The sequence below is a fragment of the Anomaloglossus baeobatrachus genome, chromosome 6 (genome assembly GCF_048569485.1).
Source record: "Anomaloglossus baeobatrachus isolate aAnoBae1 chromosome 6, aAnoBae1.hap1, whole genome shotgun sequence".
NCBI classification, from domain to species: Eukaryota; Metazoa; Chordata; class Amphibia; order Anura; family Aromobatidae; genus Anomaloglossus; species Anomaloglossus baeobatrachus.
In genome coordinates this window covers 392,139,313-392,163,780 of record NC_134358.1, presented here as the reverse complement: position 1 = coordinate 392,163,780, position 24,468 = coordinate 392,139,313, and the positions used below count along the sequence as shown (strand labels likewise).

Below are 24,468 nucleotides of genomic sequence, written 5' to 3'. Positions count from 1 at the left end.
ATAACGTTTGGAACTCCATTCTATGTCTGAACTGGGTTTAAAAACCTAAAAAAATATCACTATGGGGAGATAAGGTATGCACACCAGTGACTATGTAAGGGGAATACATGAAATAGCAGAAACTGCTGTGTGAATACTGACTTGAAAAATCCAACAGCTATATGTAAGAGTGAAAATGTGAAAAATGGAATCTGCATTACTGCCATGAACATATGAATCAAGAGAAATTTAGCTACTGAATTGATCAATGCAATAGAGCCCCAACACTACGCCAAAGTATTTCTCTACGTTGGGGTCCCTAGCTTGTGTGTGTCCTCTCATGCAGTTAAAAAACTTACCGTGTATGGGAAGCTGAGACCCAGGCTATTTATGCGTATGATATGGATTGGCAATAGGTGTGGTTGGGGAGGGTTCACAAACGAAAAACTACTAACAATAAGGAATAACGTTTGGAACACCATTCTAAGTCTGAACTGGGTGCAAAAACCTAACTAACTTACTAACTTTTAACTGCATGAGAGGACACACACAAGCTAGGGACCCCAACGTAGAGAAATACTTTGGCGTAGTGTTGGGGCTCTATTGCATTGATCAATTCAGTAGCTAAATTTCTCTTTATTCATATATTCATGGCAGTAATGCAGGTTGCATTTTTCACAATTCATTCTTACATATAGCTATTGAATTTTTCATGTCAGTATTCACACAGCAGTTTCTGCTATTACATGTATTCCCCTTACATAGTCACTGGTGTGCATACCTTATCTCCCCATAGTGATGTTTTTTTAGGTTTTTGCACCCAGTTCAGACATAGAATGGAGTTTCAAACGTTATTTCTTATTTGTTAGTAGTTTTTCGTTTGTGAACCCTCCCCATACACACCTATTGCCAATCCACATCGTATATATAGCCTGGGTCTCAGCTTCCCATACACGGTAAGTTTTTTAACTGCATGAGAGGACACACACAAGCTAGGGACCCCAACGTAGAGAAATACTTTGGCGTAGTGTTGGGGCTCTATTGCATTGATCAATTCAGTAGCTAAATTTCTCTTTATTCATATATTCATGGCAGTAATGCAGGTTCCATTTTTCACATTTCATTCTTACATATAGCTATTTAATTTTTCATGTCAGTATTCACACAGCAGTTTCTGCTATTACATGTATTCCCCTTACATAGTCACTGGTGTGCATACCTTATCTCCCCATAGTGATGTTTTTTTAGGTTTTTGCACCCAGTTCAGACATAGAATGGAGTTCCAAACGTTATTTCTTATTTGTTAGTAGTTTTTCGTTTGTGAACCCTCCCCATACACACCTATTGCCAATCCACATCGTATATATAGCCTGGGTCTCAGCTTCCCATACACGGTAAGTTTTTTAACTGCATGAGAGGACACACACAAGCTAGGGACCCCAACGTAGAGAAATACTTTGGCGTAGTGTTGGGGCTCTATTGCATTGATCAATTCAGTAGCTAAATTTCTCTTTATTCATATATTCATGGCAGTAATGCAGGTTCCATTTTTCACATTTCATTCTTACATATAGCTATTGAATTTTTCATGTCAGTTTTCACACAGCAGTTTCTGCTATTACATGTATTCCCCTTACATAGTCACTGGTGTGCATACCTTATCTCCCCATAGTGATTTTTTTTAGGTTTTTGCACCCAGTTCAGACATAGAATGGAGTTCCAAACGTTATTCCTTATTGTTAGTAGTTTTTCGTTTGTGAACCCTCCCCATACACACCTATTGCCAATCCACATCGTATATATAGCCTGGGTCTCATCTTCCCATACACGGTAAGTTTTTTAACTGCATGAGAGGACACACACAAGCTAGGGACCCCAACGTAGAGAAATACTTTGGCGTAGTGTTGGGGCTCTATTGCATTGATCAATTCAGTAGCTAAATTTCTCTTTATTCATATATTCATGGCAGTAATGCAGGTTCCATTTTTCACATTTCATTCTTACATATAGCTATTGAATTTTTCATGTCAGTATTCACACAGCAGTTTCTGCTATTACATGTATTCCCCTTACATAGTCACTGGTGTGCATACCTTATCTCCCCATAGTGAAGCCTTGCAATGGCAGGGAACTGTTCATTAATTCTTAAGCGTCATCTTGGTCTCACGATGTCAAAATGTGATCATCATTATGAGGACGAAATACCAATTCTAATTGAACCCCGAAAATTATTGGGTAATTCATGGATTGTGCTGTTGTGAATTTTGCCATTAAGCTCCTTGTTAGAGAACAGCAAGTTGTTCAAAAAGTAATGAAATATTGAACAGTTGGACATGTGCATTCAAATGTTTAGAGTAGATCACATTTAGTTCACCAGAAAAGGTTAAAGTGCATTTTAGGATTATCCAGAAATTTCACCTGAAAGCCATATATCCATAACTTTTTGTGAGAAGTGTATATTTGCTGAATTAACAAAACAAAAATCATGCTGTTTCCAGAAACAAGACCATTTTTTTGGTTGTTTGGTACCAGAGATTTTGGGGGTTAAATATTGGACAAACTTTTTTCTCAAGTTTGTATACAAGAAGATTATGGAAAGCACTGACACATAAAGCATTACAGTAGAATTTTTAGACTACCCAAAAAAAACCCCTAATAGCTGAGATGGTAAATAAATTAAAGGAGTTCTCCGGGTCAATTTTATTATTTTACTTGGGGCCTAACAACTAACTGGCAGGTAGTGATTAACTACCTTATAATTCTGCCTATCGCAGATCTCTACCAGCGCAGAGCCATTACAGACAGCTCTTGCTGGCGATTCTGCCACTTCCAGTGATGTCAAGTTGACAGAGCATCAGCTTCTCTTTACTTTAATCTGGTATTATTATTAGATAATAGTTGTCCAAACCTGGCAATTTTGGCTGAACATATGCTTTACACATTTACTGTTGTCATCAATAAATTGTCTGTGCATTGAGACCTCAGCAGCCATATTTCAATAGTGCTGCTATCACCAGCGGGGCAGGTGATATGGACTGCAGCAGTCATGTGAGGGTATTGGGAATGTCATCACTTTGAAACAACTAAACAAACTGATATGTGTTGTCATGAGGATGGTGTGCATGATGCACACCCTACTTCCCATTGTCCTTGGCTCGCCTTGGCGTAGCAGGGGGTGGGGCAACATGCTGATGGCATGCTGATTTTCTCCAGGACCCAATAAGTTGAGTGGGTCCACATTCATAAGTATTCCTGGGTCCACATTCATAAGTATTCCCGCCATGTATTTTTCACCACGCCTCCTAATGAAGCTGTCCTTTGGTGAAACGTGCGTCAAGGTGTGCCCTGCTCCCTAGTATCTCTGGTCTGCCTTTATACATGCACGATGTTTTACCTGTTATTTATGGGTGTTATTATCTGTGAGAGTCTGCAGCTCATCCGTAGAACTGTTACATTGGATTGGATACCCTGATTTGATCTCTGTTGGGTCTGCAGTCACCTCTGCTGCATGCATTTACTTATCTTTGTGGTAGGCATTACAACAGTCTTGAGCTATTCGGGAGCTGTGCATTTTACTGCCTCTAGGTAGCTGTTATCCACTCTAGGTTTCCCCTGCCACTGGCATGTTTCGTCTGCACTATTTTGCCATTGTACTTTTAGAATTGATTTTCGTCCTCCTTCTTTGTTGTTCCCTTGCATTGGGACACTTTGTATTGTCATCACTTAAGGGATCCCCACTTATTGGTCTTTAATAAAGACTCTTTATATTGAACTGTTGGACTATTCCTCAGAGGAATATTTCTAGGTTTATATAAAAACCTGATATGTTGAGCAATCCCTAATACAGAATTTTGTAAGGAAGTTTTGAAAATTGGTGCTTTGTACAAGACAATCTATGAAATGTTAATACGTTTTTCTAAGAGGACAAACCAAGAAATACATTTATATTTTACTGTATTCCACATATTGTAGCACTTTTGGTCAGATTCCACTGATAAAGGGTTAATTGTAAAGATGATCACATAAACTAAAAAAGGACCACATTCTGTATGATGTACATTGTAAAGATGAGTCATGTCATAAGCACGAAGCAGACTAAACCACAAGCTGGATGTACACAGCATTGCAGCCCATCCATAGATATTTGCTACTAGGATACCCTTCCTTTCCTCTTCTTTTTTTAACATTTAACAATTACGCTTGACATGAGAAGTAAACTGTGTGAAGAAACATCTGCCACAAATGGTTTATATAACATTTGATAAATTCATCCTTAGAGACAGATCTGATGGAGGCCAACACAAAGCACAGAAATGATGCCATCACAATTCAATGTGTCTTTTGGACTCTTGGAGGTGCTGATTTCAGGTACTTGTGAATTCCAGTAATCTGTGATATTAAGGCAGTGAAATGTTGAAATGCAGTAAGATCTTTAATTAATATCATTACACTGCCTTAACCGTCTACTGAGACACTCGAGCGTTAAGCCAAACAAATTTCAGCCTATTATGTCCTTTGTGTAATACTTAGTGAATGTCAATAAAATATTTCAGTGCATTAAACAACTGCAATGAAATCTTACAATTTTCACATGTTTCTGGATGTTCTATACATCTGTAGATTAAAAAAAGAAACAACAAAGAGCCAGCACCAATGTGCACTAAGGCATCAAATATTCCAAACTGCATTATAAAATTTTTTTTGAGATTTTTGGCAAAAAATTGCAATTTCTTGAGCTGCTTCGCCACGTCACGGCAAATCTCATTTGAAGCAGTCCTACACTAAAATATTTTTATAAAATGTGCCATGCGGCCTCACATATAAATAGCAGAACTGCTCTCAGCAGCACTCACCTGGTCTATTGCAGTCCCGTACCCATGAGTGAGTCATGGCTGTGGGCGGGACAGGTCCAAGCAAATGCTGCATGAAGTATATATATAGCCTGTGGACAAAGCCTGATGACCCAATGTGAACAGTCACCAAACGCCAAAATCTATACAGATGGAATACATCCCAAATTGGGGTGCATAGCAAGGTGGAGGTCAACCACCGACATCTGTAGATTAGAAGGTTATGTCACACAAATAATTCAGACCTCAGGAAAAGAAGACCAATCTTAATAAGTTTCCATGACATGTATAGTCACAGCTGATCTATTCCACTGACAGTATCCCTATCTGTTTTATTTTTCTCTTTTGGACTGTACCCAAGTCGTCACTCAGCGCACACATAGGATACAGCTGGCCACACACAATGCAATATTTCAAGCTAATGCAACAACCGAGCCAAGCTAAGAGGAGCTATTGGAAGCTTTCGAAGACCAACAGAAAGCAGCTTTCAAGATCTACCAGTCCTTATAACATGTAGATCAGATCAATTGATGTCTAATCATCACCACCTATGTTTCAATGACACGTCTCAAAGAAGCTTTAACAATTTGATTAATAGCACAAAGCAATTTACCCCAAATGTAAATTTATGAGAATAGCTGGGTAATAAGAAAATATAATTTTAATTATTTTTTATTAAAATAAACAGGGATAACAGACACAATTGACACATAAATAGCCCCTCTAACTAGAAGGGACACAAAAACCAAACCCTGATGTATAAGGTGAGGCAAATAGTAATTAATGTAATGCCTCTAAATGGCAGATGATGAAAAAAGAGTCAAGAAGCGAGCCAAAAGCAGGTAATAATTGACATCCAATACCTAATTAGCCTAATTAGTTGGCTCAACATACGCACCTCAAATAGATCACAAAAGAGTGAAGGTTCAAAATGTTTATAGTAACATCCATAGAAGAAAACTATATGAAGGCGTAAAACGTATAATATGGAACAATCTCCCCAGTTTTTGCAGACGTAGCCCAGTGAGGGTGGTCATAACGTCATTGCAGTATCTCCAAAGAGGAGCTATAGTATATAGCTACACCAAACCCCTTAATAATGACCTGAAGGTAGCATGCGCCAGAGTTTCCCAAGACTTTGGAGCACGCTACCTGCGTGACAGGTTCCCTTTAAATTAAACTTTATTATTATTATTATTATTATTATTATTATTATTAATAATAATAATAATAACAGAAAAGATAACAAGATTTCCACTATACTTTCTACCGGTTTTATTTCTCTCTTTAGTTTCGAAAAATTACAACTAATACGAGTAAATAGTAATAAAAATACATCTGTAAAACATTAATAAAGTTTCTAAACAAACAGTAAAATAAACAGCAAAAAAAATCATCTTCTGGTCCACACCTTGTGTTCACCAACAATCGGTCTATGGCCAGGGTCACAGAGCACTATGACTTGTCCGATAATCGCATTACAATCCTCGGACTGGCTGTCGGCTCTCCAGACCCAAGCATGTCAGCATGTATTTCTGTGCAGCTGTCACGCTCAGTTCAGGAGAGTTGGTACGAGTATTGGGATGTGCTCCTCGGGCGATTCATACGTCTGTATCACCCCGACCTATACCTCTACAATAATGTTCATTTTTGCAAAGAAAAAAACTTTTCAAGACCTTGAGACTATTTTTGTTAAATAGGCTGTCCATTTCTTTTATATTGATGGCTTATCCTTAGGATTGGACATCAATATCAGATAGATGGGGTGTGGCATCCGACATTCCCACTGATCGCCTGTTCTGATGCCAGTCTTGGGCAGGTGTGATCAGCTGAGTACGGCACATCCATCCCTATTCAAATGAATGTGGGTGGATCTAGAGTATTCTGCTGTAACCAATATACAATTGACGGAGTTGTGCAGCTCTTCAACTGATCACATCTAGCCACAGCCTGCACTGGTAATAGCTCATGTGCGAATGTGTCAGCTATCTGATATGGGTGACATATCTGAAGGAAAGACCATTCATATAAACGTAGTGGACAATCCTTTTGAGAGTCTTGTTTATACAAGGTATTATATAATATATAGATGGTGGAACTCTCCTGTTAAACACATCAATATACAAAATGATGTACTACAAATTATTGTATTTACAGAAAATCAAAAACTGTACCTTTACAACGTTCACAGCAAGCTCCTCTCTGCTTTATGACCAGAGCACAATCCTTCAAAACCACCGGGCATTTTTCTCTCTTGCAGGTTACTTCTTGATTCTATAATGACATGAAACAATTGCATATGTACATGGGTTTTCCAAACATTTCTAATACAAATATAAAAAAAACAGATAGATTGATAAATACAGTAGAGTATTAATACAAATACATTGAGGCCTACATGTGTGTCTACCTCTCCATTTCAGACAGTGCGTAATGCGGTCCTTTTCTCAAGATGCATGCTATGTGTCAGTTTGTGGAATGTTCCATCTTAACCATTCATATCACAGATAGAAACACCTCTTTAATAGGGATGAGTGAAACGATGGGCATTTGGGTTCACCGGGTTTGGCTGGACTTTAGTTCAAAGTTTGGTTCAAGACCTGGACTTGACGCGAACCGCGAACTAGACCCTGGTCCACGAATCCCATATAAGTCAATGGAGACCTGAACCTCTGTCCTGTAAAATGATCGTAGTAAGGGCTAGATAGCTGCAAAAGGTAAAAAAATGGGGGCACTTGCCCTCCAAACAAACGTGGATAGAGTAAAAATAAAAAAAATGATGTGAGGTCCCGCTAATTTTTGATACCATGTGCACGTAAAACAAACAACAGCGGACTGTTTCCCTCAGCTGTCAGCTTTACCTTGCCTAGGTATCAAAAATAAAGAGGATTCCAGACCATTTTGTAAAATTATTTAAATAAATAATTTAAAAAACTGGCGCGGTCTCTATCCTATTTTTGATAACAAACCAAAGTAAAGTAGACAGCTTCGTGCTGGTATTATCAAGGTGGGAAGGGCCCGTGGTTATTTGCCCTCCTCAGCCTAAAAATAGTAGATCGCAGCCTCCCCAAAAGTGGTGCATCCATTAGATGCGCAAACTCTGGGCTTTGCCTAGCTCTTTCCAATTGCCTTGGTGTGGTGGCAATCAGGGTAATATTTTTGGGGTTGATGTCAGCTGTGAATTGACAGTTGGCATCAAGCCTAGGTGTTAGTAATGGATAGGCATCTATCCAACACCCCTTTCCTAACACAGCAAGTGTAAGTGTAGAGTTAAAAAACACACACAGAGAAAAAATAGTTTATTTGAATAAACTCTCACCCACATTCCCTCGTTCACCAATTTAATTAATTAAAAAGAAATCCTGGAAGTTCCAACATAATCTATGGAGTAATGTCCTACAATTGCCAACAATTTCTATGGAACTTAGTTCTGAGAATGTTCTAGGACAAGGCACCATAGGTCACTGTCAGTCAACGGTAGGTATGGAATTTCTAACAAATGTGAGAAACTCAGTACCTAGCACTGACTGGCAGTGACCTATAGTGACTTATTCTGAGAATGTTATCAGAACAAAACTCCATAGGAATAAAAGGGTGTCATTGGACATTACCCCACTGGATTATACCCAAATGACCATTACTAGAGATTTTACTCTAGGGAATGTAATTTGTCCAGTGAATGACTTTGATCAGTTATAAGCAGTAGGCATCATGCAGAGGAAATATAAATACACCCTGTTTCCATACCTTACTTCTGCGGCTAATGTGTAAGAACTGAGTGTGATTACAATCACTTCCAGATCCCCTCTCAGGACTTCAATGTGGGGGGGGAGCATAGCAGGACTGTGAAAGTAAAGCTGCAGTTGCAAAAATGTTTGTAATGTCATTCATCTATGCTGTATCCCTCTCTCCTCAAACTAACTGTTGTGAGATGAAAACTAGAAGCGTTTGTAATCACTCTCAGCTCTGATGTTTCCCTCTCCGTAATGCTAACTCATGAAAGGAGATCTAAAGCGGGCTTTACACACTACGACATCGCTAGCAATTGCTAGCGATATCGAGCGTGTAAGCACCCGCCCCCGTGTGTGTGCGATATCGTGTGTTCGCTGCCGTAGCAAACATTATCGCTACGGCAGCGTCACACGCACTTACCTGGTCGGTGGCGTCACTGTGACTGCCGAACAATCCCTCCCTCAAGGGGGAGGGACGTTCGACAACACAGCGAAGTCACCGCGACGTCACTAAGCGGCCGGCCAATCAAAGCGGAGGGGCGGAGATGAGCGGGACGTAACATCCCGCCCACCTCCTTCCTTCCGCATTGCGGCCGGCGGCAGGTAAGGAGACATTCCTCGCTTCTGCGGTGTCACACACAGCGATGTGTGCTGCCGCAGGAGCAACAAACAACATTGATAATCAACCATTACCGATTATTGGTTTTGGAACGACCTCTCCATGGTGAACGATTTTCACCATTTTTGAGGTCGCTTAAGGTCGCTGGTAAGTGTCACACGCTGTGATATCGTTAATGACGCCGGATGTGCGTCACTAACAACATGACCCCCGACGATAAAACATTAACGATATCGTAGCGAGTAAAGCCGCCTTAAAAGTGTTTATAATGACAGTCAGAACTTTCATTGTAGCTGGGAGATCAGGGTTTAGTAAAGGTCTGTTCTTTTTTCCCCTGCATGACACCTCCTGCTTATGATTGGTCAATATCATGCAGTTCACAAAGTATATGTCGCAGAGAAAAATCTCCAGTAAGGCCCCGTTAGGCTTACACTGAAGAGCAAAAGGTTAACAATGTTTTGAACTTTTGACTTTCAAGCTCCATATCTCACCAACCTCTACAGCCTCGAATGTGAGACTATCCTCATTTTATAGACAATCATTCATACATTTGCATTGTAATGATTGGTTATACAGATTCTTGTCATGTCCCTGCATTTTTATTGTTTTGTTTCTTGTGGTGGGAAAATCTATTTCTTCCTGTATAATATTAATTACAACCTGTTCTCACATTCCCTAATAGCTGAGTGTGTTATTAGGTTAATTCCCAAGTGAAATATTATTTTTTCAAATTGAGGAGCAGCATGAAGATGATTTCCCAAGAAAAGAGAAACAGCATCATCCAGTTCATCAACAGCGGTCTCTTGGCCAAGAAAATTGTAAAACTGCATCATGTGAAAGCCATTACTGTTGAAAGACTACGAAATTAAAGACGTTGTCCAGTTACCAAAACGGATTTTTTTTTTCCTAAATCTTGCTAATATGTGCCTCTCCACACATATTTTATGTTATTTCAACAATATTATGACCGGATCCTGTGGATTAAATGTGCAGCGCATGCAACCGCAATCGTTATTTTACCGGATCCTTCTGCAGCGGGACACAGAATTTATCGTCCGGCACTGGAATCAGCTGACTCCAGATTTCACAGCCCGCACACGCTGCGATGGATACAGGGTAACAGCAGTCACTACCTGCTGCCGATCACATGTGACTGTGTGCGGGCTGGAGTTCAGCTGAGTTCAGATCAGCTGACTCCAGTGCTGTACTGAACTCAGCTGACCTCACAGCCCACACACACTGCGATGGATGCAGAGAGACAGGGCGACACAGAACAAGTAATCGGCTGACACTAGAGTCATCTGATTACTTATTCTGCTGGCTGTATGGTCACGGGTAGGGACGAGTGAGCAGCAAAATGCTCTGGCGCTCAATGGGCGAAGCCCATGTCTATTTTCTTTTTAAACAATTCATTAAAAAAATAAAAAACAAAAACAAACACATAACCCTAACCCTAGGGTTAGGGGTAAAAAAAAAATGTGTGTGTCCCCCGCTGCATTTTCTATTGCTAAGGGTAACCCAAACAGCTACTGGCTGCTAACCCCCACTGCTTGGTGTTACTTTCACTGGCAATGGAAAATCCAGGGAAGACTTTTTTTTTTTTAAAAAAGTTTTCTGCCTAAAGACTAAAAAAAAAATGACGTGGGATTCGCCATATTTTTTGTATGCCAGCCAGGTACAGCAGGCAAGTACGGGCTGCCCCCAATCCCCAGCTGCCTATTTGTGCCCGGCTGGCAACAAAAAATATAGGGAAGCCCTTTTTTTAAAATATTTCATGAATTTCATGAAATAATTAAAGAAAAAAAATAAATGATGTGGGCTTCACCAATATTTTGTGTCCAGCAAGGTACAACTAGGCAGCTGGGGATTGGAATCCTCAGTACAGGGTGGCCCAAGCTTTCTCCCCCCCCACTGCGAATTGCAATCCACAGCTGCCCCCAAAAATGGCGCTTTCATCGAAGCGTCATCTTTTGGTGCTGTATCCAACTCTTCCAGTGGCCCTGGTGCCAGGTTGCACACTGGGTAATAAGGGGTTAATAACAGCTTTGTTTTACTAGCTGGTATAAAGCCCGAGATTCTTAATGTCAGGCCAAGTCTGACTCGGCCATTAATAATCTCCAATCAAGGGTTAAAAAAGACACCACACAGAGAAAAAATATTTTATTAGAAATAAATACACAGACACATTAGGGACTTCATCTTTATTACTCCTTCTCCCCCGTCCACGATAGAGATATCTGTACTGACAGAGAGAGAAAAGAGAGAAAGAAAAAAAGAGAGAAAAAAAAGAGAGAGAGAGAGAAAAAATAGAGAAAAAAAAGAGAAAAAAAGAGAGAAAAAAAAGATAGAAAAGGAGAGAGAAAAAAAGAGAGAAAAAAAGGGAGAGAAAAAAGAAAAAAAGAGAAAAAAAGACAGAAAAAAAGAGAGAAAAAAGAGAAAAAAAAGAGAGAAAAGAGAGAAAAGAGAGCGAAGAGAGAGAGGGAAGCGAGAGAGAGAAAAGAGAGAAAGAGGGAAGAGAGAGAGGAAAGAGAGAGAGAGGGAAGAGAGAGAGGAAAGAGAGAGGGAAGAGAGAGAGGGGGAAGAGAGAGAGGGAAGAGAGAGAGGGAAGAAAGAGGGAGGAGAGAGAGGGAAGAGAAAGAAGGAAAAGAGAGAGGAAGAGAGGGAAGAGAGTGAGAGAGGGAGAAAAGAGAGAGAGAGGGAAGAGAGAGAGGGGAGAGAGAGGGAAGAGAGAGAGGGAAGACAGAGAGAAGAGAGAGGGGGAAGAGAGAGGGAAGAGAGAGAGAGAGAAGAGAGAGAGAAGAGAGGTGCTCTGTTACATGCTATGCTGCATGTCACCACCCTGCTCCACTCTGTGATTTGTTGTGCAGGTGAAAAAGTAGAGACAGTTGGTCCCATGCAGCAGCACAAGTCACAGTGTGCAGTAACTTGGTCCCATGCAGCACGACGGGTGACAGAGCAGAGCAAGCTGGTGACATGCTCTGCTCTGACACATGCGGTGCTGCATGTCACTGTGAAGCCCTGGGCAAGCTAGGGGTCACAGGTCATGACACCACCACACCCTACACCCCGGATAGGTACACCAAAGCTACACAAAAATCCTTGTTGCCTTCCTCCAGGGGCTGATGTCCACACCAGGGGGTGGGCCAGGCGGTTGGCTCCGCCCACCGAGGAGTTCACAGCCCTGGAGGCGGGAAAACCAGGCAGATCAGTTTAGGGAGAGGGAGAGTTAAGAGTGAAGTGGTAGAGGAGCAAGAGAGAGGAGTAAAGGTGGAAGAGAAGGTGACAGTTGAGAAAGCCTGAAGTTGGTCTGGGTGTGTGCCCCGGACTGAGACAGCAAGGTCAGCAGACGGCGGTGATTGTCTGCAGGAGAGGCTGCTTGGAGGTTGCCGAAAGGACCGTGGACGGGTGGTGGCCCGGCGGTACCGGAGCGGTATACGAAGAGAAGCCAGCACCATTGGCAGGGGCCTTTCGGATCCCGGCAAGGCTAGGAGTCGCCGTGAATTTGCCAAATCCGTCAGTGAAGGGGACCTCTGGGTCTCCCAACAACCAAGTCCCGATTGAAGGCAACAGTCCAACCATATTGGAGAGACACCGCCACCGCCAAGGCACCAGTTTCTCAGGGCCAGTGCCTGCGGGCAAAGAGGGGCTCCTCCGGCACATATCCAAGCCGGGGAGCGGGTTACCGGTGGGAACCCATCGCTACCAACATAGACTTAGGTGCAGGAAAAGGGACCGTCACCGTCAACTACTGGGGAAAAGCAACAGCAGCCGTCCGTGGGAACCGTCTTTCCAGCCGTGTGTTTTACCGAGAACTGTGTCACCGTCTCAGGCTGAGTGAGTACCACAGTGTCGTGAGGCACGGCGCTGCCCCCGCGTCCCTGCACCCCACCAAGCCCTGCACCGGCAATGCCATCCAGCATCCCCCACCTCATCACTGGGCCCCGGGACAACCACCCCCTACCCACGGAGGGGAGAACCAACAACTTTGCTGCTCCCTGTCATCGCTCCCGGGATCCCCATACAGAGCAGCGGTGGTGTCCATACAATCACCACAACCGTGGGTGGCGTCACGGACAATAAACAATCCCAAAAACCAATCCCCTTTCACTCACGGGCGAGGAGCGCCGCTCGAGTCCCCGGGATCCGGCCCATCGCTCGAGCCACCGAGCAGCAGCAGGCCGCAGCAGCAGCGGCAGCCGGACCCGAGCAGTGGGAGAGCGCAGCGTCCCCTCCTCCGCCCGCGACATCACCAGCTTGTCAGTCTCTTGCTGCGTCCTGTAGTGCTGGTAGGAGTATATGATCACACTGCCCGACACCGCCCGCTTTCCTGACATCGGAGCAGAGCAGGCGGGTGGATTGTGTGATCAGATACTTAATTGACAAGGGGAGTTCAGCTGAAGAAACCACCCCTGTACACCACACTGGCACCCCGTGTCTCAAAATCTGCCGGACGCTCAGCACTCTTCACCGCTCCACACTGGCGTCCCGAACCATCCTCCGAATCCTCCCTTCGATGCTGGGCTGTGATGTGCGGTAGTCACCGCCCACAGCCCAGTCAATCACTGTGAGTGGCACCAGCATCCCCTGACATAACGTCCAGTTTGAGAGCCCGGAATTTGACGGGACGTCAGAGGATACTGGCAGCCGCAGCACCAGGGAGTCATGTGACTAGCACAGAGTGTGCAGGATAGCGCCGCTCAGTGCCAGAACTGCAAATAGAGGCCAATGGAGAAGTGACCTAAAATGGTAAGTTACACTCATATAAAAAATAAAAAAATGGGTGACCCAGCCCTTTAAGTCCATGCATCCATTCAAAAGTCAAGAGGTGGACTTCCAGGTAAAATATCAACAAGTCACTAATGAGGGTAACAATGTTTTGAACTTTTGACTTTCAGGGTCCATATCTCACTATCTACTACAGCTTTAGCGTGAGATTAACCTTCATTGTAGAGACAATTTATCTTGGCTATCTCATACACAAATATGACTTGCAACTATTCAGTATATGATTAGTTATACAGGTAGTTTCACATTCAAAGCTGTAGTACATGGTGGGATATGGAGCCTGAAAGTCAAAAGTAAAAAATACAGTTACCCATGTATCACAAATTAGCACCTAAACTTTACAAGCTGATATCTGCACAACAGAGATGAGATGAAAATGTAAACAATAACTACAGTACTATGTTTTATTCAGTTGTGCAGCCACTATTCCATGTTATGGCCAGTTTAACATGCTCAAATTGGTGAAAGATCCTCTTTAATTACTCTGTTTATACAGTTATGCTAGCCTTTTTCAGTGAACTCCACATATATTTCTTTACATAATATTTTTTCAATGGTGATCACAAGCAGGAACAATAAATCTAGCATATCATTTACTAATGCACCTTAAAGTCAACATGTTTTTGCAAAGTGTTCAGCCTGTTCCCTACTCTGTTATCACGGCGCTGTAACTCATTTTTACAAGTGACATCTAGATCTGAATGAGGAATTAAATCAGAACAGCACAGAAGTGGAAAGAGTGACATCTCACATGGGAACAGCAAGAGTTTATTATTTCAGCCACCTAATTCAATCCTCCTTAGCCCTGCAAAAGGAAATGAAGTTCCGCACTTTCAAGGAAATGTACGATTCATTAACAACCAGAAGACACTTGTATCTACAGGCATCTGACTTTCATGTCTGAAAACACTCTCACTTATATTTATGCAAAAGAAGCACATAGATTAATATGGGGCAGATAGATAGATAAGAACATTTGATACTAACATTATTCAATGTTCTCAAGGCCATATGGTCAGTGATTAATAATTCTTGGCTAGTTAATATAGATACCATTCTGAATATTTTAGCTCTCTAAAACCATATGGTTAATTAAATTATCCTGACACCAAGCATTACATTTTGTAGTTATCATGTAAACTGATACTAAATCCCTAAAATATATTTGTAATTAAAATCTGTTACTTTTTTACAAAGTTTGAAATGGGACAACTGTTCATCAACTGCTATATTTCCCGTATAAACTAATAAATTGTGAAGTTACTGCTGATTAGGTGCAGGGATCGCAGCCATAATGATGAAAGAATATACTCGACACTATTTGTTACTCACACGAATATTAAGGTATTTGTTATATCCATTACTCGTCAAGCATTTTGAGTTTCATGACCCTTCCCAGCAAGTTTGGCGCCTGATTTTCAGCCACTAAACATACTGGGAATGCTTGTCAATCACAGTAATGCAGTAGCCAGTAATGAGTAGTGAAAATAAAAGGACTTCCAGTTATTAAAGCAGAAGAATTATACTTACCGAGTTTCCCTGTCACGCTACTTCCTGGTCCGCTCATTAACCCGTATGAATATGCACTGCTTCCCCCGCGCACCCTCTGTGCCGGTTACTCTGATTGGTGAAGTGTAAAAATAAATAAATAATCGGAAAAAATGATGCAGGATCCCCCGTATTTTATTTGCAGATAAAGCAGACGGCTACTGGCTGTATTCCTCAGCTGTGTGCGATTTCTTGGATGTGTATCAAAATATGAAAGACCCCCATGCAGCTTTTTTTCAAATGATCTAAATACATAATTTTTAAAAAATGGCATGCGGTCACCCTCAATTTTAATACCCAGCAAGATAAAGACTGGAGTGGCTTCTGTGAAGCTCTAGTGATCTACATGCATAATATAGAAAGAAGAACCAGGTTGTAGTTATGCATAAGAGAGTTAAGGCAATGCTTGAAAATAATGCTGGGCACACAAAATATTGACAGTTTGGGTACAGGTTTGTCCACTTTTATTTAGGGGTGTGCTCACTTTTGTTGCCACCAGTTTAGACATTAATGGCTGTATGTTGAGGTATTTAGAAGGAACCAAATTTACACTGTTATACAAGTTGTACACTGTTTACTTTACATTGTATAAAGTATCATAACTTCAGCGTTGTCCCATGAAAGGATATAATACAATTTTTCTAAAAAATGTAAGGGGTATTCCCTTTTGTGTTATACTGTATGTATGAAAGAGTTGGCACTCTTGACAGTGTTCCAGCCAATTAGGCATTTTCCCCAGAAAATTTCAGCTATTACACGTTTTGTGATACACATATTAATTTCCATTGTGTGTATTGGAACCACACTGACTATAGAGAATTGGAAAAGAAGAAGAGAACTATCCAAGGACTTGAGAACTAAAGTTGTTGAAAAATATCAATAATTTCAAGGTTACGTCCATCTCCAGAGCTATTGATGTCCTTTTGTTCATGGTGCGCAACATAATCAAGAAGTTTTCAACCCATGGTATTGTAGCTAATCTCCCTGGACTTGGATGGCAAAGAAAAATGTAGTAAATGTGCTATAACTCAGGACAGTCCAAATGATGGATAGGCAGACACAATTCCAGCTGTCCTGCAAGCTCAGGGTACATCAGTGTCAACACTAAGTATCCATCAACATTTGAATGAAATTAAACGCTATGGCAGGAGACCCAGGAGGACCCCCATTTTCCAAAATGTACATCAGTAAGCCAAAATCCTTCTGGGAAAGCATCTTGTGGACAGATGAGACCAAGATATAGCTTTTTGTTAAAGTACATCATTCTACAAAGAAAAGAACCCAATAACTACAGTCAAATATAGTGGAGGTTTAAAGATGTTTTGGGGTTGTTTTGATGCCTCTGGCACTGGGTGCCTTGACTGTGTGCAAAGCATAATAAAATTTGAAGATTACCAAATGATTTTTAGTCGCAATGTAGTACCCAGTGTCAGAAAGCTGAATTTGTGTTCTAGGTCATGGGTCTTCCAGCAGTACAAGGATCCCAAACGTACTTCAAGAAGCCCCCAGAAATGGATGAAAGCAAAGCTCTGGAGAGTTCTGAAGTGGCAGCAATGAGTCCAGATCTAAATCCCATTGAACAGCTGTGGAGACATCTTAAAATTGCTTCAACTATGAGAGACTGAAGAGACTGCAGTTTTTAAAGGGTGAGTGGTCATAGTATCATATTTGTTTTAAGGTTGAAGGGAGACTCTAAGGGCGGCTTTGCATGTTGCAACATCTCACGTGCGATGTCGGTGGGGTCAAATCGAAAGTGAAGCACATCCGGCGTCACTTTCAACATCGTAGTGTGTAAATCCTAGATGATACCATTAACGAGTGCAAAAGCGTCGTTCTCGTATCATGGGTGTAGGCTGCGACTTTTTAAAAATTACGCTGCCGGGACAGGTACGGTGTTGTTCCTTGTTCCTGCCGCAGCACACATCGCTGTGTATGAAGCCGCAGGAGTGAGGAACATCACCTTACCTGCCGCTGGCGGCTATACGGAAGGAAGAAGGTGGGCGGGATGTTTACATCCTGCTCATCTCCGCCCCTCCTCTTTGATTGGCCGTCTGCCGTGTGACGTCGCTCTGACATTGTACGACCCGCCCCCTTAGGAAGAGCGATGTCGCAGGACAGGTGAGTGCATGTGAAGCTGGCGTAGCAATAATGTTCGCTACGCCAGGAATCACAAGGTATTGCTGCTGCGACGGGGGCGGGGACTATCGCATGCAACATCGCAGCATCGTCTTGCGATGTTGCAACGTGCAAAGCCCGCCTAAGTCTATCTAGTTCAACCTGTAGCCTAACATGTTGATCCAGAGGAAGGCAAAAAAAAAAAACAAAACAAAAAAAAACCCATGTGGCAAACAAGCTCCAATGGGGAAAAAAATTCCTTCCTGACTCCAAAATTCCTGGTGAGGGGTGTAAGAAGCTTGTTGATGGTTATAGGAAGTGTTTGATTACAGTTATTTATTCCGAAGTGTGTGCATCCAAATATTAAGTCGCTGGTGCCAACAATTTTGTCTAGCCCATTTTTGGAGTTTTGTGTGAAATTATGGCCAATTTGCATTTTTTCTCTGTTTTTGATGTTGTTCCAATACAGACAAAGGAAATAAACACGTGTATAACAAAACATGTGAAATATTTTTCTTGGTGAAGTACTTCATATCATGGAACAATTTCAAGGATGCCAACACTTTCGGCCATGACTGTATATATCTATTTATTGTAATTTGGTCACTGGATACATTATTGGAGGGAATATATGTGACACAGAGATGGTTATCTTCGATGATGTAAGCCTGGTAGATAGTTCTAGTATGTGCAGTACTGAGAGGGTTAGTAGGGTTGACAAGGGCCAGGTTTACGAACAGTCAGAGTAATGGGTAGGACTACCTGCTGAAATATCTCCACCACGGGGTGTGGTAAGGTGGATATAAGAAAGTCCAGATGGATTGAATAGTTGTCTGTGTGTGGAGGTAAAAGTCCTCCTGTGTGAAGTCTGGATACTTGTACATGTGTGCTGAACTAACATTGTAGTGCCTTTTTTAGGACTGTGCATTCTATTGTCCTGCAAAAAAGGCTCCTTATTTTTCTGTTTGGTGGTTTGCCTTGTGGAATCTTAAAGGTGTGGTTCACCCTTTTTCATTACTGACCACATTGATATTATGTTGAGAAATAAGGTTTCTCTCAAATACCTTGTATTGCCAATAGTGCCTGTGAGCAGTGCTATTGCAGTCTCTTCACCCCCTTCATGTGACCCCCGGGCTCCGTGACCTCTAATTTCTGGTGATGTCACGTCATCTGAGTCGGGCTATCGTCTTCTTGAGTGACAGGGCTGTGGGTGGTGTTTCACTGCTCATCACTGCCCAGCATCACAGCACAGCATCTCCCTGCTTTCTCCTTGACTGCAGAGAGCCACAAGCAGGAGCAATGCTGGACTGTGATAAGTGGTGAAATGCCGCCCACAGCTCAGTGACTCTTGGAGACTGGGACCGGTAGCAGGGAATGTCAGATCAACAAGACGTTGCCGTGACACCACCGGATATCTGAGGTCACTAAGCTCAGGGGTCACGCAAGAGAGGTGAGCAAAGTGCAATAGCGGCACTCCCAGGTACTATTGGCAACATAAGATAATTGAGAAAAGCAAAACAAAAAATATTCAGCCTACCCCTTAGTTGGTTCAAAGCTCCACTGGTGCACGGCTTAGAAACAGAGACAGCATCCGGACAAAGGTAAAATAATAAAAACAGCCAGCACCAAAATCCACAGGAATGAAAAAATCCGTTTATTTCTTCATATTATTTATTTATTTTTTAAAAGTGCAATGGTGTGAATAAAAGTATGGTATACCGTTACGCGTTTCAGACCACAAGGGGTCCTTAGTTATAGGTTTGTTTCTCACCATAATATCAATGTGGCCAGTAATGAAAAGAGAATCCTGTACGTTTTAATTTATTTCACCTCCCATGCCTATATATACTGGTGTATTTTCTTTGAATTTTCATATTAGTATGACAACATAATCCTGTTTGAAATTTCAATAGGATTATCTGGTTTCACGGTCCATAGGCATTATCTTTATTAATTTTTATTCGTATATTTACTCAGCCGCTGTCACTCCTGTACCACCTATCCATTGTTTTTTGTTGCCTTGGTTGTAGAAGTAATGTCATGTCTACAGAATCTGACTCCTGCAGCCAGTCAAAGGACTTATAAGTTTATTTCTATCTACATTGCAATTAGATGGTTACTCGTGATCACAGCGAAACCATAGTTATAGAAATACTTGATTGACTAGAATAACTGTCCATGCAGACAATGAGAAAAACAAACCAGGACCCATAAGAAGAGTAAAGCGGGCTTTCCACGCAACGACATCGCTAATGAGATGTCGTTGGGGTCACGGAATTCGTGATGCACATCCGGCCTCATTAGCGACGTTGCTGCGTGTGAAATGCACGAACGACCGTTAACGATCAAAATTACTCACCATATCGTTGATCATTGTCCGGTCGTTCTAATCCCGATTATCGTTGCTGTTGCAGGACGCAGATTGTTTGTCGTTCCTGCGACAGCACACTTCGCTATGTGTGACACCGCAGGAACGAGGAACATCATCGTACCTGCGGCCGCCCGCAATAAGGAAGGAAGGAGGTGGGCGGGATGTTAGGCCCGCTCATCTCGGCCCCTCCACTTCTATTGGGCGGCCGCTTAGTGACGCCGAACGAACTGCCCCCTTAGAAAGGAGGCGGTTCGCCAGCCACAGCGACGTCGCTAGGCAGGTAAGTATGTGTGACAAGTCCCAGCGATGTTGTGCGCCACGGGCAGCGATTTGCCCGTGATGCACAACCGACGGGGGTGGGTGCTTTCACCAGCGACATCGCTAGCAATGTTGCTGTGTGTAAAGCCCGCTTAAGGCGTGGTTTACACCAGCAAACTGGTAGGATTAGCTGACCCCAAGTCAGCAACGTTTGCCACTTGGAAGTGGTTTCTGAAGCAGATCATTGGTGCAACCTGTGCAGCCACACAGGGGCCAAGAGGTAAGGGGCACTTTTTTCTACCTCTAAAGTAGCTATAATTGTGGATTAAGATAAGCTTTTGAATGGGCAAAATTACTGTTCCTGCACAAGGAACCTCTTCCATCTGGCTTTAGAGGCATGACACTTTTTGCTAGCGATTGAAGCACACACTAATCAGACCTCTAGTCACCAGACATTAATGGCATGTTCTAAAAAACATACGACCACTTTCCAAGGCAAAACAAACAATTAAAAAGAATATTTCATCACTCCATCCTTTGCATCTTTCTGTGGATCTTCACTCTTTTTGCCGTCTGTCCTCTCTGCGTCATCATTTACTAATTCCCTGTCTGTCCACAGTGGTAAATGCCTGTGTGACCTTTGCATGCGTTATACTGTAAGAGAAACCCCCCAACCATATATAATAGTAGCCAGATAAATATAGTTATATTCAACACAACATTCTGGAAAGGAAGAAAAAACAGCACCTGGTTTATCTTACAAACTAATCCAAAGGAAAACACTGAAAGTGAAGCAGGAGATTTTGATAAATAACCACAAAGGCACCTAACAATACAAGTCATTGAACAGTCATCCCGTTTATCAAACTGTACACTCTTTCCACATAGCTGCAATGAAATAACATCTGACATATAGACGTATCACCTTCCTTATTTCACTTTTAGTGGTCACAGCAGGAAGGTTGTCAGTTAAAAGCCCGGCTTGAGAGATTTATAATGCAGCTATACATACGCAACAAATGCAAACATTCCGAGTGTGTACATTTTGCACCGGCTTAAATTTCATTAGGTATACAAGTTCTTTGCTCTTATGTGTTTTTATGTTTTTCTTTCTCATTTAACAAAACACTGAATTGGGCTCAAACTGGATTGGTCACTTGGGAAATTTAAAAGGAAAGACCAGTTACAAATGAAACTGTTAACCCTCAGTTCTGTGAAATAATGGCCATTGGCTCCATTTATTCAACCACTGGAGATCATTCATACCAACATTTTCCACCAACATATAGCATTTAAATGATCTTTGAATAGTAAGATAATTTAGTATTAAAGACCCATTACACATAGTGATTCTCTCTGCTGGACGAAGCTCCAGTCTATACAACCACACTTTAGGTCCTATGCTCGACACAGGTCAAGGGGCAAAGGGGGCTAGCTGACTATTAATTTCAATAGCTAAGTTGGCCCTTGTCTATGCATCGGATATGCTGTCTCGTAAGAATTACAGAACAAGGAAAAATAGTAACGGGAAGATGGGAAATAAAAAATATTAGTAAGCAAGGATGAGCAGACCCGTGGAAGTTCGGGTTCGCTGGGTTTAGCCAAACTTTAGTTAAAGATTGGTTTGGGATCCCTATATGACCCAAACATGACCCCGTACCACGAGCCCCATGTAAGTCAATGAGAACCTGAACTTTAGTGTTGTAAAATGGTCATAGTAAGGTCTAGGGGTTAGCAAAAGGAAGCAAAATGGGAGTAAGAGTAGGACAATTGCCCTGCAAACAAAATGTGGATAGGGGATGAATAAAAAAAAAACTTATGAGGGGTCCATGCTATGTTTAATAACTTTTTTGCTTTTTTATATTATATATAGTGTAAGGACCTACAAGCATGAGGTTCCCATGACGGGGGTTGTAGGCTTACGTCTTATGGCCATAATGCTAACAAAAAACTTCATATATATTTTTTTGTACAGGATACAGACAGGCCCCTTTTTGTTAGGCCTTGCTATTAGAGTTTCTGTCCCTGTGTAGCGCGCAGTTGGGGTACGGCTTGGCAGCCTGATCTAATAGTATGGGCGTCACCTAATAGGCTGCGGGTTTGTGACTGTGCATCTGTTAGTGTGAACAGTGCTCTATGCAAGCCACTAGTGTGCAGTTTTACCATCCAGCAATCAGCTCCTCCATATTTGGAAGTGAGTGTGATTTGCTCCTCCTGCGCCTGTCATGCCTCCATTTAGTGGGGGTTTAGCTGTATCCTGCTGTAGTAGTAGCAGTCTTTTTGGCTTGAGCAATATACAGCTGCAATTCCATCTTGCTGTAAGTAATGATATTCTTTTTTGCTTTTTTATATGTTTAATAACCAGCGCAGGTAAAGCAGACAGCTAGGGGCAGCATCCCTCAGCAGTTTGCTTTACCTCGGCTGTTTATTTTTTTTTTAATAAATTGGGGGAGTCTTTATACAAATAAATATTTTTTTTACCTGTGTCTGTGTGTTTTTTAACTCAACACTTACTGGTTTAGTAGTGGGGATGTCTGATAGACACTTCTCTATTACTAACCCCTGGGCTTGATGTTAGCTGTCAATTCACAGCTGACATCAACCCCAAAAGTATTACCCTGATTGCCACTGCATCAGGGAAATTGGGAATAGCCGGGCAAAACGTCAGAATTGGTGTCTCTAATGTGATGTGCCACTTCTGGGGTGGCTGTCGACTGTTATTTTTAGGCTAATAAGGAACAAAGAATTTACATTGGAAAATAGATCAGTTGAATAATGAAGCAGGGGAGCCTAAAGGGGGCTTTACATGCAGCGATATCGCTAGCGATATCGCTAGCGAGTGTACCCGCCTCCATCGTTTGTGCGTCACAGGCAAATCGCTGCCCGTGGCGCACAATATCATTAGGAGCCATCACACGGACTTATCTGCCTAGCAATGTCACTGTGGCCGGCGAACCGCCTTTTTTCTAAGGGGCGGTTCATGCGGCGTCACTAAGCGGCCGACCAATAGAAGCGGAGGGGCGGAGATGAGCGGCCGTAACATTCCGCCTACCTCCTTCCTTCCTCATCGCCGGCGGCCACAGGGAAGCTGTAGTTCGTCGTTCCCGAGGTGTCACACGTAGCGACGTGTGCTGCTGCAGGAACGACGAACAACCTGCGTCCTCAGCAATCAACGATTTTTTGAAAATGAACGACGTGTCAACGATCGACGATTTTTTTAGTATTTTCCATCGTTAATGGCCGCTCGTTGGTGTCACACACAACAACGTCGCTAACGATGCCGGATGTGCGTCACGGAATCCGTGACCCCGGCGATATATCGTTACGTCGTTGCGTGTAACGGGGCCTTTAGTGATTATTATGGGGCTGTTTACATTCTATTGTGTGTTTTTAGAATGGAAGAAAAAGTGCATCTTGCAGAACCCAGACGGATCCCATAATAATCAAGAGGACTCCTCTTCTTTAAATCAGTTATGCTACAAATCTGTGTTGGATAATAATTCCATTTTGTCTGTTACAAAAGAAAATGTCAAAATGCAAATAGCAAAGTAGCTGGAGAATTGTTATTTGTTGATCTTGCAATAATACTATATAATTATAGACAGAATTTTAATAAAACGCATTATATTCCCTATTTATTGACAGTTGCACCGTTGCTGGCAACAGGAAAATGTGGGAGGTCTTCGCTGTCTGCTGAACAAACTGTCTTACAACAGAACAATTGTTCATGGTTTCTTTGGTTCTCATTAGTATGAGTCATGAGGAAGGAAAATAGTATAAAAATATTGTTTTATGTCATGAAAAATACCTCATATTCTGTGCACCCAAAGAGAATCCTCCAGTATCACAACAGGATTTACAGAGGATCATTTTTATTTGTAACCAGGTGAACAATGTGCTATTTCTTTGGAAATATGCTGGAGACTTGAGAAAAGTGTTGTAGAACTTAAGCAACGGCACAGTCCTAACATCAGTGAATATCTGAAGTGCCAGATACTAGCTGTGCGGCTGGACAAAGCAATTGTGCGGATCCTCTGGAAATATAGATTTACTTTCATCTGTACACCACACCCAATATCCGCACTGAGAACACATATATATATATAGTATACATTCTAATACTAAGAGAAGTTGATAACAAAACATCAAATGTAAAGCCTGCTTTACACGGTACGACCGATTGTGCGATTTCACAATCGATCGTACCCGCCC

The 24,468-nt window shown here is 42.1% G+C and overlaps 1 protein-coding gene across 1 annotated transcript in view; it reads right to left on the bottom strand.

Annotated features, from left to right (window-relative positions):
- The window catches only part of BMPER (BMP binding endothelial regulator), a 492,868-nt gene that overhangs the window by 405,303 nt on the left and 63,097 nt on the right, over positions 1 to 24,468 (bottom strand). Inside the window, exon 3 of the mRNA XM_075315106.1 lies at positions 7,004 to 7,103. Within this exon, the coding sequence (XP_075171221.1) occupies positions 7,004 to 7,103 (100 nt within the window). The remainder of the gene's footprint in view (positions 1 to 7,003; positions 7,104 to 24,468) is intronic.